General features: G+C 39.0%; 1 protein-coding gene across 1 annotated transcript in view; it reads left to right on the forward strand.

Moving 5' to 3' along the window:
- The window catches only part of Abi3bp (ABI family member 3 binding protein), a 226,801-nt gene that overhangs the window by 121,116 nt on the left and 86,272 nt on the right, over positions 1–19,413 (forward strand). Inside the window, 8 exon segments of the mRNA XM_050122348.1 lie at positions 4,715–4,763; positions 5,861–5,932; positions 6,370–6,462; positions 10,915–10,992; positions 12,810–12,884; positions 13,636–13,710; positions 14,836–14,907; positions 15,374–15,448. Coding sequence (XP_049978305.1) covers positions 4,715–4,763; positions 5,861–5,932; positions 6,370–6,462; positions 10,915–10,992; positions 12,810–12,884; positions 13,636–13,710; positions 14,836–14,907; positions 15,374–15,448 — 589 coding nt within the window.

The raw sequence follows: 19,413 nt of genomic DNA on the forward strand, positions 1-19,413 counted from the left end.
AAAATGCCAACTGAACAAACCTTCTAAGAATAGCCTTCCTGATTAGCACTGATATTAATTAAAGCTAACTTTCAATACTGTACCAGGAGGGAGTAGCTGTAGTGCAAAGGGCGAATTTAACATTCTTTGTGTGGCTGCTGCTGCTGTGTTTATTTCTACATAACCAAAGGGTTTCTCTAGTCATGACAATAATAGAACAGGACATATCCCCCCTAAGTTTATCTCCATTGGCTTTACCCTTCTACTTTAGTGTTATTTGCACACCGAGCAAGACCATCTTCATACTCTGTGATTGCCCTGGTAAAGGTATAGCGCAATGGCTATAGCAACCTGTTAAAGGTTATTATATCCTAAGATGTATTTAAAGAGACAGGATTTTCTGAGAAAAGGGTAATTTATCTCTTCCAGAGAAGTAAGGTTATATTCACCACCTAACATGTTGTAAACGTTTAGAAAACATTTGCTAAAAGAGGAGGATAGAAATTGCAGAAGGACGTGATATAATGATGGATGTTGCAGCAATATTGGGGGTTAACAAGTAGAAGAGCTAAGACTGACAGCAGAGAAACTGCCTAAGAACATTGCTGCCAATGGACAGCAGTATTGCACCTATGTGTGTCTTACTTAGATGTTTTGCATGGCTATAAGAAGATGCCACAGACTTGGGTAATTCGTAATAACCATAGATATATTATTTATACCATTTTAAAGGCTGGGAAGTCTAAGATTAAGGAGCTGGCATCTGAGAAAAGACTTCATGATACATTATCCTGTGGCAGGAAGCAAAAAGAAAAGAGGGAGATGAGGACAAAGCTGGCTTTAATTACTGGAGTCTTAGCTGGGTTTCTGTTGCTGTGGTAAATACTGAAACTGAAAGCAATTTGAGCAGGAAAGTGTTTATTTTACCTCACAGATTACAGTTCATCACCAAGCGATGTCAGCCAATAGCTCAAGGAGAACCCTGGAGGCAGAAATGGAAGCAGAAGCCATTGAGGAAGGCTTGCTCTCCATGGCTTGCTAGGCCTGCTTCCTTATACTACTCAACCCGACTTGCCCAGGAATGACATGGTCCCAGTGACTTGGGCCCACCCATGTCAATCTGATAGAGGCATTTTCTCAGCTGAGGATCCTCTTCCCAGATAACTCTAGGTTGTATGAAGTTGGCAAGAAACCAATATGAATAATCAGAAAGCCCATGGTATTGTTGGCTAACCCACTCCTCGGCAATGGGGATCTCTCTTGACCTATTTTAGTTATGCCTGCATACTCTTGTATTGAAGACTAAGTGTTTAATATGTGTGTTTTGAGGGATGTGTTCAAACCATAGACAACACTGGCCCACACTACATGGCAGCCTGAAAGCATGTTGCTACCTCCTTCCTAAACCCTAGCTCCATATTCCAAACCCTAGCTCCATAAATCCATACCCATGGCTCAGCATACATTCCTCAGTGTCCATAGGAACCAAGCCTCTGAGAACAAGGGAAGAGTAGCGCTTTCTTTCTCTTTCTTTCTTTCTTTCTTTCTTTCTTTCTTTCTTTCTTTCTTTCTTTCTTTCTTTCTTTCTTTTATTAAAGCATTGAACATAAAACTCAAGTGAAATTGGGCTATAATTGATTAAATCTTGGTATCTTAAGAATTACCACATTTTGTTTCCTGGTGATTTAAGGTGACATATTTCCTTCCACTTTACTTCATAAGACGCAGGAGAAGGACCCACAGTGTGGATCTCTTGGTGGGAACTTTAGTCTTTGGTAGATACACTGAATAGCTGTACTTTCTTAATACCATTAAAAAAAAAACAGCCAGGCAGTGGTGGCACATGACTTTAATCCCAGCACTCGGGAGGGAGAGGCAGGCAGATCTCTATGAGTTCGAGGCCAGCCTGGTCTACAAGAAACAGTTCCAGGACAGGCTCCAAAGCTACAGAGAAACCCTGTCTTAGAAAACAAAACAAAACAAAACAAAAAACAAACAAACAAAAAACCTATCTACTGAGATGTAGATACTTGTTCACTGGCCTAGTCTTAGTCTCTGGATTTCAGATTAGGAAAGGAAACAATTACAGCTCTAGATAGAAATGCATTCTGCAGCTAAATCATCTCCTTATTTTTGGCAGCACACCCTGTACCTATATTCTTGTCATCAACTTAATAAAACATTGGTCAGTTCTCAAGCAAGGACTCAGAACAGAAACTGTTTTCCATTCATGTGATGAGTGGAATAGTTTCCACTTGTCAAAGAAAAGTTTGTGTGTGAGAAATCACTGTAGCGTAAGAACTATAAACTGGTGTGATTCAGTTCAAAGGCGAGCAACACAGCCACGTGTAGACATTTCACCTAGAGTGTGCTAGTCTTTGAGAAACCTCACATTCTGCAAAACACTATGCCAGGACTCCTAGGACAAATGGACGGATACGCAGATGTCGTGGTAACTGTAGCCATAGTCCTGCCCTACTAGGACTGGAAAGATAACCAGGCTTCCTACAGGAGGCTCTCCTGTAACTGGAGTGTGCTCTACTGGCATTTAGAATTCTCAGAAGTCTTGATCTCATGGATATAGAGAATTGAGTGGTGGCTAAGGGTGGGAAGAGAAATATCGAGGGAAGGGGGATGTTAAGGCTTCTGTTAGACAGGAGGAAGAGGTCTTTGAGAATTATTACACACCAGAAAGCAACAATCAACTTTATTGAAATATGTTTAAAATGTCTCACGATAAAAATGGCCAGTCACATTGCATAACTTAATCAAAACATCACATTGTATCTCATAAGCATGACTTATAAATACATTTAAAGCTATGAATTGTAAGAAAACCAAATATGAGCTGTTTGAACGTGGCATCAACATCGTTAGCAGTGAGAGGTGGAGACATAGGCTGGGAGGACGTGCACGGAACAAGCAGAGTAGTGTCAGGGCTGCTAGGGGTGGGGGTGTGGGGCAGGATAGAGTGGCAGGGACAGTCTGTCCTCAGTGGGAACTGTGTGCACGTGCCATAGTGGTGAAGCCAGAAGGGATCTTTCTGCCAGTGTGAGCTCAGAACCGACAATATTTTGTCTTTGCTATGAGTGCTGTTCTCTTGTGTTTTTCTATTTGTATGGTTTCCCTGTTCTTGCCTTGGAAAAAATATGGCAAAGATATTTTTCAGTCATTTTTCTGTCCACCAGTGGTAGGTGACTGAAGTTGCAGTGTGGAAGCGTGTGTGACTGGTGAAGTAACGTGAAAACAGTTTTCTCTGATTGTAACTATTGTAACTCACTTGTTTAAGGAACTTGGAAAGTAAAAGTATATGCACAAAAATTAGTGGCAATTTGTAATAACTACTGCTAAAATTATGTCTTCCCTCCCAGTCTGTTGTTTGTATTATGTATGTATGTATGTATGTATGTATGTATGTATGTATGCATGTATGTGTGTGTGTTATAAAAATGTGTTATAGTGTGAGTGGGTCTATATTTGTAGTCTTCATATTTTTTTCAGGCTGTTATAATAGAAGTAAACCATTTGAACTACAGCTTATTGAACCCAAACCTGAACTGAGTGAAGTTGTTTTCAACTGTGGTAATAAATGCGCCCCCACACATGATTATCTGTACCTGACTGAGTAGATAGGCTCGCACGGTAAGAGGAATTACTGGGTCAATGACTGGAGATCATCCTTTAAAAACAAATATCCAGTGACAGTAATATTTTTTTACTGTTTTAAACATTATACAGGATGGTTATTAGACAAGTGTAAAGTTGGTGCTATGGTCCCTCTTTACCGTGTCTTATTAGACCATTATGAAAATAATAAGGTGTCACCACACTTCTTACTCATAACCGTAAATGCCTATTTTACCAATGTCTGACATTCAGTGCACACTCAAAATAGGCAGGTCTGCACATATGTCTACTCAGTGTACATGAGTTAAACCAAGTGCCAAAACCTGGTCATTCTTACTCTTTCAATAACTCAACTCTAATCCTCCTGTTTGAACTCTCTGCCGTTCTCATCACCTCTTTTCACACCTCTCTCATCTTTTCCACCTTTGGCCATGTGATTGTGCCTGGCAGTGATTCCACTTTAAAGTCTAAGCCTGTCCCTAGGCACTGTATGATATCAAAACATCCCAGATTTCAGAGACAGTTGGGGCGAAGGAGAGACAAATCATCCATGGCATCCTGTAGGTCACTCATCATCTTCAAATTGGGAATCCCTCATTTATAGATCAGTGCAGGGCGATTAAGTACACTTTCAATTTTAAGAAATATCTAGTTCTGAGCACCTATTATTCTCTCTTAGGCAATAAATGATGATGCTAAGAGTTCATGGTGATTGTAGTATGAGCAATAATGGCAGCACCAGTAGGTCATGCTCAAATAGTCAGACTTTGATTGGTTTAAAGATAATGTGAAGACAGTTCTTGGTTGGGCCACATGGCAAACAAAACAGAAATGAACTCTATCCCTCTACAGAGGATTTAGTTCCTTTCAACTGCAATTTCTAAGTAAATGAGAGTTCTGAAGACTTGCCTCTGTGAGGTTTTGGCTCTTTACGGGGTAAACAAATGAGTTCAGTGCACTGGAGACGTATGTGCTGAAAAATCTATCCAGTGACTGCTAAAGCCCTGTCATGGGTGACTTCATTAAAGACATAAAAGGACTCCTCTCAGAATTCTGATTCATTTTTAATTAACAGTGATGTAAAAACTGACCTCCTCTCTCTCTGCAGCCAGCATATGTCCCGAGGAAGCTAATCCCAATAACAATCATCAAGCAAGGTAATTAATCTGCTGTATTCAGCAATGCTGTAGTCGGCTGCTTAGTTGAACACACAGTGATTGTTTTCTCAATTCTTACAATGGCATTTGAAAAGCATTCGAAGAAACTAGTGTAAGTTAGTTAACTCATGGTTAATGCATACTTTGGGCTGTTACCAATGTGAAAAGCCTTGGACAAATCTTACCATTTAGGCAACAAAGTAGTTGTACCATGTGTCACATTAAAAATAATCAGTTAAACATGTTGGGCTTTACTTTGGAGCTTTACTTAGAATTAAGTTCGCCCACAGGAGGAAGACAATTAGGAGACCATTTAGGATACTTAGAATGCAAACTGTGATTTAGTGGTCACTTAGGGGAAATAAAGATGTCCACATTTTAAAAACTAAAGTGTTGTATTTCATTTCTGTGTCCAGTTATTTTGTTTTGACTTCCAGTTTTCAAATTATTAAAATGACCCCATTATTTCCAGAAAAATCTTTAGGTAGAAGAGCTAAAACCTTAAAATAGTTCATTTTAAGGAACCACAGTGTCCTAAGTATACACTAAAGTCATGGTCACTTACTGCTGAAGTCACTGAAAGATTCTTCGATTTGAAGATATATGCTTTTTAATCTATTTTTTTTTCCAAGGCAGGGTTTCTCTGTGACTGCCCTGGAACTGACTCTGTAGACAGGCTGCCCTTGAATGCATGGAGATCCACCTGCCTCTGCCTCCTCAGTGCTAGGATTTAAGGCATATGCCACCACAACCTGGCTTATGGTTTCTAGTTTTTATTATCTTGTTATTGCAGTATTGTATGCTAGTTCTTAATTGCTTTTTTGGAAAGGGCGGGATGCATAGGGAGTAGAGACAGATGGGATTTTCCACTGCTTAGGATGGGATACTTATGGGAGAGTGATAAAGAGATGCTTTGTTACCCCCAAAGCATGGATGGTAAAGAGAGGCATATCAGATTCTTCTGTTGATTCTGTAGCTAATCCACTGAATTGCTTCTGTTCACTGATAAATTTTGGTTAATACTGCACAAGGTATTAACTTTTTATTGGTTTCCATGTTCATTCCCATTACACTATTGTTTTCTTATATCTCACCAGTGATTCAGAATGTTACCCACAGGGCTTCAACGAAAGCCCCAGAGAAGACTCCCTTTGGAGGAACAATACTAGGTAAGTCAGTCGTGAAATGTAATATATAGGATAGACAGTCTAGGGTATCTTTTGATGAGAGAGTCCTTGCGCGGATGTGTCCTGTGAGCAAGTGTACTAAAGTGAGTGTCAGTCCATTTCATTTCCTGTTTAATTTCTTGACTTGTGCCCAGTCTAAGCTACCAACCAAGACACACTGCCTTTGTCTTGGCTGTAGCCCATGCAGAGGCTTTGAGCCTGTGAGGGCAAGCTCTGAGGATTTCTGGTAATAAGTTCTAGATGTGGAAGATACCTATTTAAAAAGGCGCTGTCGAATTTTGCCAAGATTTCCAATGTGGAGCTAAAGTTAACCAAAGGAAGGGAAGGGCCAATCTTTGAATTCTACTTTATAATTCTCCATTATTTGATTTTGTCTGGTACATTTTCTTCCTCTTACATTTATATCTATTTCCTTGCAGTTCATCTTATTATTCCGGGTCTTAATGATTCCACAGTAAAACTTCCCACATCCATAATGCTTGAGATTTCGGATGCTCTCAAGGCACAATTAGGTAAGCAGGGGCTTTTCCGTGAGAAGTAGCACTGGATAACCCAGCCCTGAGATGATGTGAGGAATATTGCGGATGAGACATTTGAGGACAAAATAATGAGTATGAAGAAGAGGCTGGAGGGTCAGAGACATTAGTATCAACCATTTTGTATGGAAAGCTATTTAATACATGTACCTGCACATGTGAAGGAAAAATAGGTGTCAGTATCTGAAAGGTACTCATTTGAATAGGTATAATTTTCAAGTAGGGAACTTTTCTTAAATTATAGTCTTCGAAGTTTGTTATAAGGGACCATTAGATATTTTCCATAAGAGCATATTTAAAGGGACATTAGAATGAGAATACGCTAGAGTCTGGTATTGCTGTCTTCTTCTAGAAAGAATTGGGAAAAGTCTGTGTAATCAAGAAAGCATTAGCCAGGGCCCCTGGCAGTGGCAACAGGATTTGTCCCTGTTACTTGTGCTGGCCTTTTGAAACCCATTCTCTTTGCATGGGTAACTTGCTCAGCCTGGATATAGTGGGGGAGGGCCTTGGTCCTTCCTTGGAACAATGTGCTTTTCCCTCTCTGTGAAGTGGATGGGGAGTGAAGTTGGGGCAAGGTAGAGGGAATGGGAAGAGGGGAGGGAGTGGGAACTGGGATTGGTATATAAAATGAAAAATGATAATTTGCTTTCTTTTTGAAAAAAAAATAAAATAAAAAAGTGAAAAAAGATAACACTAGTAAAATCTCCTTCAAAGAGAAAATAATTCTAATTGTTATATTTGACTATCAAATTGAGCTCAAAGTTGTCTCTTTTGTCATAGATCTGAAACATAGATGATGGCCATTCTGACTGAAGCAGATAGAATCTTAGGATAGTTTTAATGTGCATCATTGATGACTAATGATGTGGAATATTTTTCCATTTCCATGTATATGTATATACTGTGCATGTGTTTAAGTATTTATGCTTGCATGTGCACATGTGTGTATGTATGTGTGCGTGTACATGTGTACATGTGGAGGCCTGAGGTTGATGTGGAAATCAACTTGGATTACTCTTCCTGTTGCTCAATGAGATTGGGTTTCTTAATCAAATATAAGCTTATTGTTGTGGTTAGTCTTGTGAGGCATCTTGTTCTGGGAATTCTATGTTTTTGCCTTCTGAGGCTAAAATGATAGATGGGCTCCATGCATGCCCACTTGGAATTTAGCAGGTTTCAGGGATCTGAAGTCTTTAGCATTATGTGACAAGTGTTGTACCACTGAGCCATCTCCTTAGCTGGTTTTGAGTGCCTCTTAAACTGGTTATGAAGCAGTTTACAAATAGCACCCATGTTTCTCCTTTTGAGAACTCCGTTTAGCCCATTTTTGCTTGGCCTGTTTTCTTAATGTTTAGTTTTGTTGTTGTTTTTTCCAGTTTCTTATGTATTCTAGACACTGATTCCCTATCAGATGTATAGCTCAAAAGTACTTTCTCATATGCTATGGGCTACCCCTTCATAGGGTTATGGTTTTCTTTGCAGTACAAAGGTGTCTGGGTTTTCTGAGACTGCATTTGTTGATTTTATTTACTGTGGAGTCCTATTTTAAACATGCCTATCTATGCCTAGACGTTGACGGTCTTTCTTTATCATCTAGTAGTTTAAGAATATCAAGTCTTATTTTGCTTTTAGTTGATGGTGATTAAATATAATTATGATTTATAGTTCAATATAGATATATAAAGTGTAAGGATGAGTTCAGGATAATTGGCATATTTACCACTTCAGATGTATGCAATATCTTTGCATTGGTGGTATTTTAACTTTCCTCTACTAGTTATCTTGAAATGTCACATTAATTGCTGTCAGTCAGAATCATCCTGTTGTGCTATAGAGTGTGGTGGGAGTTCTTTATGTATTTTAGACATTGAGTCTGTATGTGAAACATGACTTTAAGATGTTTTCTTCCAATTTGTAGGCTTCTATTCATTTTATTGATTAATTATTTTGCTCTGCAGAACACCTTTTTTTCCGAAAAGTTGTGTAGGCATAAACACTTTTTATGCTACCAAGGGAGAAATAAACTTCCCAATGATAGTTATTACTGCAATTAAGAAAAGTCATATTTTTTGAGGCAGTTAATCAAAAGAATAATAACCCCATTGCAGCAGAGACAATCATGGGCCACCAAGAAATGCAATAGCTTTTGTTCTAAGGACACACAGAGTGAATAAAAGAACAAGAAAGCTAGCGGTGCACACACTCATCTCCAAAGGACTTGCAAAGGGCTTGCCAAAGCTAGGACATACCTGCCAAATATTAAGAGAAACAACAGAGTTGAAAATAGTATGAAAGAAAAATGGAGAAAAAAAATTTACTGAGGTTTAGGCTATATTTGGATGGTGTTTTACTCTGTCAAGATAGCAGGTGTGTAAAGTGTAAACAAATGCTCATGGGTTGGAAAGTGATATCAGAACTCTCATTTAAATATATTCCCCATCTTCTAACTACTCTGATATCTGGTGTCTCATATTTAGAAACACTATATACCTTGATAAGAAATTGTGTGAAGATATAAATATATCTTGAGAAGATAGTTTGTCATGTTTCCCCATTTGTAATTGCATTTTAGGTTAATGTGATTGGCAATTGAAGGCAACTATTGAATCTAAGAACCTGAAGCAATCCAGTTTGTTGTCCCCTACTGAGTCTAAGGTCTTGGGGGAGGGAGAACTGCAAGGGAGATACAGAGAGAGAGAGAGAGAGAGAGAGAGAGAGAGAGAGAGAGAGAGAGAGGAGGCGGGACGGAGAGGGAGAGGAAGAGGGAGGGAGGGGGAAGACAGACAGACAGAAAGAGACATGGAAACACAGGCATATAGAGACAAAGTTCTGAAGTTCGAGAGGTTTCCTAACCAGGCAGAAGTTACCAAAACCAAGACATAGGATATTACTAGGTGAAAAGGGAAAGAGTAACAAATTGCTCTGATGGAGTTGGGAGCACAAGGTGATGGGGACCTTGCACTTTCCATGTGAAGCGTTCATCTTCCTGAGGTGTACTAAAAGTAATAGGCACAGAGCTCATGAGAAGCTTGTGGGCAGAATTATTCTTCACTTGCTAACAACCAGAATGGTTCTAAGTTGAAGCTGTGGCTATAAAAGATGTCCAGAAAGAAAATCTTAGTAAATTTTAGAAATTTTCAAAGGATTTTCATACAATATTAGGTGTGTATGCTTGGTCATTACAGAAAGAGCTCTTGCTCCTTAACTAGACCTGAACAGTTTTGACTATTTCTGTCATGTCAGCATGCTATGCAGTCCTCCACACTGGCTTGACAGTGGAGGCCAGCACACTGTACCTTGTCCACTGAAGTGCGCACTCCCAAAGTCGACATCTGCCTGCTGTCTAATTGCTTTCAAGGCTGTAAGAAGTAAGCGCATTTTGTATCCAGACTAAATGAAAAGCAGCAAATGGCCTCCACACAAGTGATGCTGGCTATAGCTGGTTACAAAATTCACATTCTCAAAAAAAAAAAAATGAGAACACAGAGTAGATCAGTTTTCTGCTGGGGATGAGTGTGTCCCAGGGAATTTCAGGAAATGTTTGGAGATATTTCCAGTTTAAAATCTGAGAGAATATCTTTCCCAGAGGTTGGGCAATTCTGATTTAGAAGTGTTCTCTTTGAAAAAAAACACCTAAGTTTTAGAAGCAAGGTTTCCCAAAAGTTGCATAAAGAGAGAAAACCCTCAATTTTGCACCAAATTCCCAGAGACCAAAAGAGAAGATATGTTAACACGTGTTTTTAATAAAATCCCTTGGTTGTCAAAGTTTGTTTTGCTACAAATGTATCCAAATAGCATACTTTCTTATCTATCTTATTTGTGGATTTCAAAATTTTCAGTATATTAACCTATCAGAATTTTTAAATCATCTTTAATAAAAGAAATTCTCCATTGACTTTTAAAAAATTATTTGTGCTGAATAAAAATCAAGAAACACGTACAGGTCCAACTTTGCCTTACAGAAACTTTAAATTGATGAGATTTGTTCAAGTGTTATATTGTGATTTTGTCACTCTTGTACCAATGAAGATCTTACAGAATTTCTTGGATTAATAGAGAAGAATTTTGAAGTCTGTCTTCTATTTATACTAGCCTTGAGAGGGATGGACTCTTAAGTTGACTGGCTGGTAGGAAGAGATGCATGTTGATATTTTGGAGAGTTTGCTCAGTGATTGAGAGCACTTGTTGATAACTACAGAAGACCCTGGTTTGACCCCTAGCACCATTCTCACAACCATCTCCAACTCCAGTCCCCTTTCAGACCTTGGTGGGCACCAGACACACTCATGGTACTCATACATACAGGCAGGCTCATACACACAAAATAACAAGTTAAATCAATAAAAAATGTGGTAGACTATGTTTGAAATAAGTAAATTTGGACACTGTACTACAAAGAAATAAAGCACTGTTTTTTTCTTTTTTCAGCTAAGAATGAAACGTTTACATTAGCAGCAGAATCTAAAACGCCAGAAGTTGAAAAAGTTGAAGCCCAGCCAGTAACAGGTAATGAAATTCCTATGATGCTACTGAGAAAGAAAGTAGCTGTGTTTCAAATAGTGAATTGAACTACAAACCCATTTTTTTTAAAACAAAGAACAAAAAAGAAATTGATTTTGATCATAAGCATAAAACAGTAGGAAATTCTAGGGCTTTACCCTTTGGGAAAGAACAGATGAAAATCGAGCGACTGGATGATGGACATGACATGTAGCATGGAAGATCAGTGTGCTTTTGACAATGATTGAAGATGCCATCAACACTGAGGCAGTTTAACTAAAGGTCATGCCTTGTTCATGGCCTTTCCTTGTGTATGAATACTGTGGACCATTCTTCATTGCCCAGTTACCTTCACAAGTGATGGGTATAGCAAAATATCTTATACCCATCATAAATCCCTAACTTGATAGTGATGAAAATGTATTGAAATAATTTAGAAACAAATGTCCCTACAGATTAATACCCCTAATATAGAGAATATGCAGTAGTTTGGTTTAAAAAAAAAAAACTGAAGAAACATGCGGTAAGTAGTGTCTCCATAGTTTATCGTTGTTACTACCAAACACACAGCATCTGTTCTCCACATAAGTCAGCCCAGCTTAATTCTCTGGGGAAACATTTGTCTTGGAAGGAGTGAGATTTTGCCAGTGTAGTGCCACCTTCTCCAGGAGTTGATGACACAGACAAGTGGCAAACACTCCCTGCAACTCGCCATTAGTTAAAGAGCTCCCATCAAAAGTGAACCTTTTGATTCACAACATTCCTGTAGCTTGGGGTCTTTGTGGTATTCTATGTTCACTAAATTTTGGGACTTATGTCTGGTTGAGAGAGGATAGGATTGGTGCCATAACAAACAACTTGAAGAAGCAGACTGAGCTTCTTCAAGAATGTATTGACAGAATGGATATGGTCTTGTCTTAACAAGAAGTGGGCCTTTTTAAGACAGGCGGAAGCTGTTTGAGCTGCTAGCAGCCTCCAGTCGAGTGATATTACAAGGTAGTGTTTTGTTTGGTAACTTTGCCGCGCTCAGTTAATGTAGAGAAAAGTGCGCTCAGTTAAATGAGCAGTGGGGAAATGAATCCATTTCTGTGTCAAACCTTCTGCCCGGCTTTCCAACTCACACTTTCTTCACTTGGCAGAATGTCTGATGAGAGTCTACAGCTTTCCCAACTTTCTGCCAAGCCCTCCTCAGAATTTTCCACTTCAGAAATACTTGGGCAATCCCCACCACATATTATTCAGTATCATGAGTGTGTGTCCTTGCTGCAAAATTCTAGGGTTTTGTAGAATTTTTAAATCTTAGTAATCATGGTTCATATTTCTCCAAATCTTCTACCCAAAGTCTTCATTGCCTTTAATGGAGCAGCTGAGACAACCCACCCTGGGGCTGAATATTTGAACACCGATTACAGTTCCAGCCTGGATCCTAGCTCTCTTGGTTGTTTGTGGTGTTTAGAGGAAATCTAGTAATGTGCTAGTTGTTTAGCCCCGCCCTCTTATGTTTCTGCTTGCTCATTAACTCCAGTATGTCACTGTAAGCCTACTTACTATAGGCCCCTTGCAAAGCTGTGGAGGTAATGAAGAAAGAAGACAAAACACTCAGATTGCCATGAGAAATGATCTCATAGAGAGGAGTTGGGTATGCTTCTGTGGGATACTTAGAAAGTAACCCAAAGTAGAAAGGATGGATCAGGAAGGAGAGGCAGGCAGGCACCTAGGACAAGTAGGTTCACCCTAGGAACTTGGAAAGACGGGTCATGCCTGGGTTGCATCCTTATTTTATCTCTCAGCTCATACAGTTGTTTCTATGTTTTACTTTTCAGTGACTCCAGAAACAGTTTCAAGAAGCATTAAGCCCACAGTGTCTAGTGCCTTAGACACAGCAGAAACGGCACTGGGTAATACTGAGAACTACTTTCCTCCTTAAACTAACAGACAGCAATGATGACAACCTTCGGCACTCATGGTTTAAAATCCTGGATTATCCTGCCTTCCCCCTCCTTTATCCTGCCTTCCCCATCCTTTATCCTGTCTTTCCCCTCCTTTATCCTCCACCCTCCCTTCTTTGTTCTTTTCTTTTTCTGGGATCTAACCTTCCTGTCTGTTGGATATGTTCTGCTGATGAGTTAGCACCATGCCTTGGTACTGGTGACCAACCACAAACACAGATGTGGATAAAACACTAACTGCATGCCCCTTTGACCCCTCTTCTGTGTTGGGTTCATGCATTTCAGCCTCCAGAGCTGCTGGAAATCTTGGCTCTCTCTGGGATTTGTCCACATCAGCTATGGAAAGTCTTGTGCCAACTGAATTTGGGAAGAATCACCAAGAGACTTGCTATTTAATGAGAATTTCAGTTGCTCATGTTAACTGCTGTTTCGCCCGAAAGACTCTATCGTGCCTTTCTTGTTTGTTCTCTTCCCTTCAAGAAATGGAACAGCTTGTATTGTGTTGTGCATGTGTGACAATGACCTAAAAGACACCCTCCGTTTTAACAGCTATGTGACTTTTCCTGGGAGAGCCAGCTCTCTCCCAGGCTGACTGCTGGAAGAGGCTTAGATTGCTCATTGCACGCGAGTCAGTTTGAAGCATTCTGGTGAGGGTTATGCCAAGCCATCATGTTGCTAACCATATTCTTCTTTATTGTAGACCTCAGTGAGAAGACCCCAGAAACAGCACATTCAGTTCTAATACCTGAGTCTGAATTGCCTTTGAGCACTCTAGGTAAAAGTCATTGAACACTGAAGCATCAACAAATCCTACTTTGAGAATATTATGTATGGCTAATAGAAATCCTTGGAGGCAACTTTATTCAAATCAATCTCCTTATAAGAAAAGAATGAGGTTGACAAATAATGCAGAACAATGAACCTTTTCCCTTTTCTTTTTTTCTTTCTTTTTCTTTTTCTTTTTTTAGATTGGGTTTCTCTGTAGCTTTGGAGCCTGTCCTGGAATTCACTCTGTAGACCAGGCTGGCCTTGAACTCACAGAAATTCGAGTGCCTTTGCCTCCCAAATTCTGGGATTAAAGGCATGCACCATCACTGCCCGGTGAACAATAAACTCTAAAGTCCTCAGTATGATTTTTATACAACCTTCATAAACTAGGTCCCTAAAGAGGCCTTCCCTGTGACAAAACCACCAGTAACTTTTCTTGGTGTTGATTGTGTATTTGTTGTTGTTGTTATTCTAGTTTATTCTTTTCACCAAAATCCTATGTGACTGAACACAGTGATATCTTCTGTTTTTGTCTTCTGTGCTTTTGTTCACTCACAGCCTCATCTTGATAGACAAGGCTTGTTAGAGATTTCTATAGATTCCTTAGGATTGTTAGAATTTCTTTTTGAATGAAGTATCAAAGAATGGAGGAGCATATTTAGAGAGTTGTGTAGTTGCGTTATGATTTTTAAAGTTCTTGTGCAGATATTTTCTAATTCAATGTGCTTAGTACTTTGAATTAAAAGAAATATACTTAATTACATAAATGAATGTAGTTGGAAAACTCAAGAAACTAGAAAATATAGATGGAAGAGCCTAAATACCTCATTTAGTGACTTGATTATAAAATGCCCAAAAGGGAATTTTATACCGGGCATGGTGGCCCGTGCTGTAATAAGGGAACATAAAAAGCACAGACAGGAAGGTACTGTGAAATCCAAGACTGGACTACATGATCTCTCAAGCACAATTACCTTTAGTTGAAACATTACTAAAAGGAACCACTGAGTATTTGTTTGACATGCAGTGATTTTTATCTTGTATCTGTTGTTTTTGCAACTTTCAAATTTTTCAAACCTTTTTTGTCCTGTTACATGCACTTGTCCTAACTATCCTGTGTGTTTTACTCCAGCCCCAAAAAGGTTCCCAGAGTTTCCTGAGGCAAAACTAGACTTCCCTTTGGAGAAACCAGAGGATACCTTGGGTAAATAAAAGGGCTGTTTGGTGTGAAGAATACGCATGACACGCAGAAGACGTAACCCAGTGACAGGCGCTTGCCTGGCATGTGTGAGGGCATGGGGCTGATCACCAGCATCACATAAAGTGGGTGCTGACTGTGCAGTTCTGTAGAACACATGTGCAGAGTGAGTCCCTTCTCAGTAAAGCTAAATGCACTAACGCAGTGGATGAATTAAGGGAAATCAGTAGTTGGTAGGTTGAAAAAGGAAAATAAAAATATTACTTGATTAGATTTCCTACACCTTCATTAAAAATCATTCCTGTTAATTTTACACAACCTAGCTGGTTTCTGAATAATCATATGCACATTGACTGCTGAGTGTATGATGACTCTTGATTGGCCCATATGAGCTTTGCTGTATAGGCTTTTCTAGTCACTTAACCATTTCTGCCGTAAAACATTCAACTGCTTCTGTCTCTCTCTAATATAGCTTCAAGTGAAGAGCCGTGGGTGGCACCTGGAGCTAAGACATCTGAAGATTCCAAGTTTGTACAGCCTCAAACTGGTAACTACCTTTCTTAAACAAGTCAGACCATCTTCTGTCTTTACTTATGTAGGTCCTGTTACTAATCATCAATGTAGTTTATGGCAGCTAGTGATACGTTTGCTTCTCTTGTTTCTGCTAACGTGCAAGAATGCATCTTTCTCAGCATTAGTTTAGATACTCCGTGGGCCATCCCAATTTATGTTAAATTTCAAATGAAAATAAAAAGTAGGTTATTTGTAATCTCAAGAGTTTACACATTCAGGAACTGACATATTTGTGCTCTCCAGTAGTTGGTATGTTTATTCTTCCATTCATTTGAACCTTTCCTATTTTGAAATTTGGGGTATATTTGTGCATGTATTAAGCTGTGTCCTCTTTGGTTTTAATAGATAGCATCATTTGACTTTGTCTTGATCTATTGTCATGACAGAACAAGCCTCATTTAACATTAGTGTCCTTTGAAACTGCTGACATTCAGCAGGGGAAAACCACGGGCCAACTCCTGGATGGTTGGGGCTGCTTGATCAGTCATCAAATGGGATATGTGTTTCTTTTCAAAGATTAATTTAGCTTGGAAACTTACTGGAAATTTTGCCACTTTTACACTCCCTATGAAAACTGCGGAATGAGTGTTCTCATAAAGACTTCCATACCAGGTTTGAGATATAAAGGACAATTGAGAGTTCTAGCTTGCATGGTTATAGAAAGGAGTTATTTCAATCATTTTTGGCAAAGAAGTAACAGGATATTTGGGGTTTGGAGCATTGTAAGATATATGAGATACATAACCATTTAATATCTTCTTCCCCACTCTCAGTCTGCTTGCCCTAATTTTTCACTAGTACATTGAGATTTTATTATCTGGAATTGCATTTTATATAGCCTTCTGTAATGTATGCTAACTAGGGTTGATTTAGCTTGATTTCCTTGGCAAATTTAATTTTCCATAAAGTATATAAAGGAAATTATAAAAAATGTGCTCTATAATCGCATACCAGGATGTAAAATTACTTATAGGTTCTGTGTTTAAAGGAAACTGGCCAGATCTTAGAAGTACTTTAGTGTTTGTGACAGTTACTCAGGGTGAAATCTGTCTTTCTAGCGATGCAAGGGAGTTAGTCTTGTGTTCTATTGGATGTTGGCCAGTCTGCTGCAATCCAAGTGTTGTCACAGTAGGAGTTCTGGAGAAGTGTGCAGTACCTTCTAGCACCTGATAGACTGGGCGTTTATGTTCATGGGACCCACATACTGTTGGATCCTTCCTCCATTAGACCTACATAATTTCCCCATCAACATTCTCTATAAAACTCACTGTGAGCCTCGTGCCATATGCACATTTCTGAAGTCCTTTGGCATGGTTAGTTCCTTTTATAGGAAGGAGATGCATGAGGAGTGTACATCAGGAGTGGGTACCAAGCAAACAGACTCACTGATTTCTCTCAGAATCACTCCAGGGAGTCCCTCCAATTGAAGTGTGAAAGAATGGCCATGCAGCATGCTTTGGAATTTGGGGAACAGGGTTTCACAACAGAGGATGACATGTTCTTTGTTCAGTCAGTGTGCTAACCTGAATTCCTCTGTGAGCGTGCCCCAAGGACTTGCATAGACTCTGTGAATACAATGATGTCCAGGTCAAGCGTCTGTGTTTTCCAGGGGCAACAGAGCCAGAAACAGAGCATAAACCCACAAACAGGCGTGTGCATGATGTCTAACATCCTAACGTGATACAAAGTTCATAGATAGGAACTTTCTGTTTACCCCTTGATAGTACCATAAGTATTGAGCTTCTTTAATTTACTTTAACATTCCATAAAAGACTATTATTTAGAACCATGAAGGATCAGAATCAAAGGAAGAAGATGGCCATAAACCAAGAGTAATTCAAAGCATTTGAGTTCCACATTAGAAAAACTTCTGTCTGTCCTTGTCCCAAGATGTTCAAACAACTGAGCCTCCTACCCTTAATATATTGAGACTTATTAAAAAGACCTCATATTGAGAGTTCTCTGTTTAGGTCTGTACTCCATTTTTTAAAATTGGATTATGTGTTCTTTTGATGACCAATTTCTTGAGTTCTTTGTGTATTTTGGAGATCAGAGCTCTGTCTGAGGTGGGGTTAGTGAAGATCTTTTCCCATTCTGTAGGCTGTCGTTTTGTCTTGTTGACCATATCCTTGCTTTACAGAAACTTTTCAGTTTCAGGAGGTCCCATTTATTAATTGTTTCTCTCAGTGTCTGTGCTGCTGGGGTTATATATCCAAGAAGTGGTCTTCTGTGCCAATGTGTTCAAGTGTACTTTCCACTTTCTCTTCTATAAGGTTCAGTGTGGCTAGCTTTATGTTGAGGACTATGATTCATTTGGACTTGAGTTTTGTGCATGGTGATGGATATCATTCTGTTTTTCCAGAGAACTTAGACAACAATGAGGACACTAAGAGATACTTACATAGATCTAATCTACATGGGAAGTAGAAAGTATAAAAACACAAGATCTCCTGAGTAAATTGGGAACATGGGGACCTTGGGGGAGGGTTGAAGTGGGGAGAGGAGACTCAGGGAGGGGAGCAGAGAAAAATGTAGAGCTCAATAAAAATCAATTTTAAAAAAGTGGAAAAAAAACACCAAAGATCCCATGTATTTTAGAGTCTTGCCTTGACAATGTCAGAATTGAGTATGGTCATCCTCCATCTTTTCGTTGTACTCCACTCTGGAACTTTCTTTAAGAGATCAGTGTTCACAATTTGCAGTGTTGAATTCTCTCAGTATTTTGTGGAATTACAGAAACTTGTGTCACATAGTTTGACTTTGTAAACTACATGGTTCAGCTTACACAAGGAGGGGTATATGAGGTGAATAGTTTATACCATAGTTTATTTTAGAGATCTTAAAGATCTTTGTTGAAAAGAGATAACCTCTGTATTTGGACCTTACTGCCTAATCTATGAGGTGTTGATTAATTCAGATCTGGCTCACCAAACCCAATTATACCCTAGAAAGGATAAAAAGTAGGAACAAGTGGTGTTGATACTTCAAAGGCAAGAGAATAGATTCAAGCATAGCAGATGATTTTCTTTTTCACTGTGGCCTCTTAGAGGTTTATGGGCTCAAACCTTTCATTTTATTTCACAGATTTGAAGGTCAACCAGAGTGGTGTTAACTCAAGAAAGTATCATTTGTACTTAAATAGTACAGAGACTCTGTGGCACTTTCCTAGCTGTGTGCTGTACCCTTCATTGCTTCTGTGTATTGCTGTTAGAATTCTGTTTCCATGGTTGTACAAACCAGGAGCAAGACTGGGTAGCAGATACTTAGACATGCATTTGCATGTGCACACATACACACATACACACACAGACACACACAATAAGTAAATGAGAGAAGGACATGCTTCTCCTCCCACTCCCGCATCTAAACTAGAAAGTCGTTGTTCTTTTTAAGATCTTCCAATTACTCTGTGGAAATGAGCATTTTCAGATTAATCCTACTGTGGATTTACCATGTATCAGGATTTAGAGGACATACACCCTGCAGGACAAAATAGCTGTGACAGAGTCTCTCCCTAATAAAATGTTTCATCCACAAAAAATTGTTTGAAAAGGAAAATTTTTCATATGGCTACAATATTCAGGAAATCCAAGCAAAATAAAATGTTGCTATTTGAAGTCCTTTGTGTACTATCACATGACTCGACCAAGGCATTTTTATGTTGGTATTTACATATAATTAGGTTTTCAAAATAAAAACATACAGCAAATAAAAATTAACAACTGGTCTTACAAGTGTATATATTTTTCTGGAATATCTGAAAGTAATATTTTGTATAATTATGACTTTTTATTTTTGCTTTTTTTTATAGCTTTGAGTTGTGCTTCTCATTTTACCTGTCAAATTAATTCCCTTCTTCAACTTCGGTCTCACGTGGACTCTATGAATTAAAGATCAAAGCTTTTATCCACTTCAGCCAGTGACTAGCAGCAAGGCATG

Source organism: Alexandromys fortis, unplaced genomic scaffold (assembly GCF_014885135.2).
Source record: "Alexandromys fortis isolate MF-2015 unplaced genomic scaffold, M_Fortis_MF-2015_v1.1 scaffold_187, whole genome shotgun sequence".
NCBI lineage: Eukaryota > Metazoa > Chordata > Mammalia > Rodentia > Cricetidae > Alexandromys > Alexandromys fortis.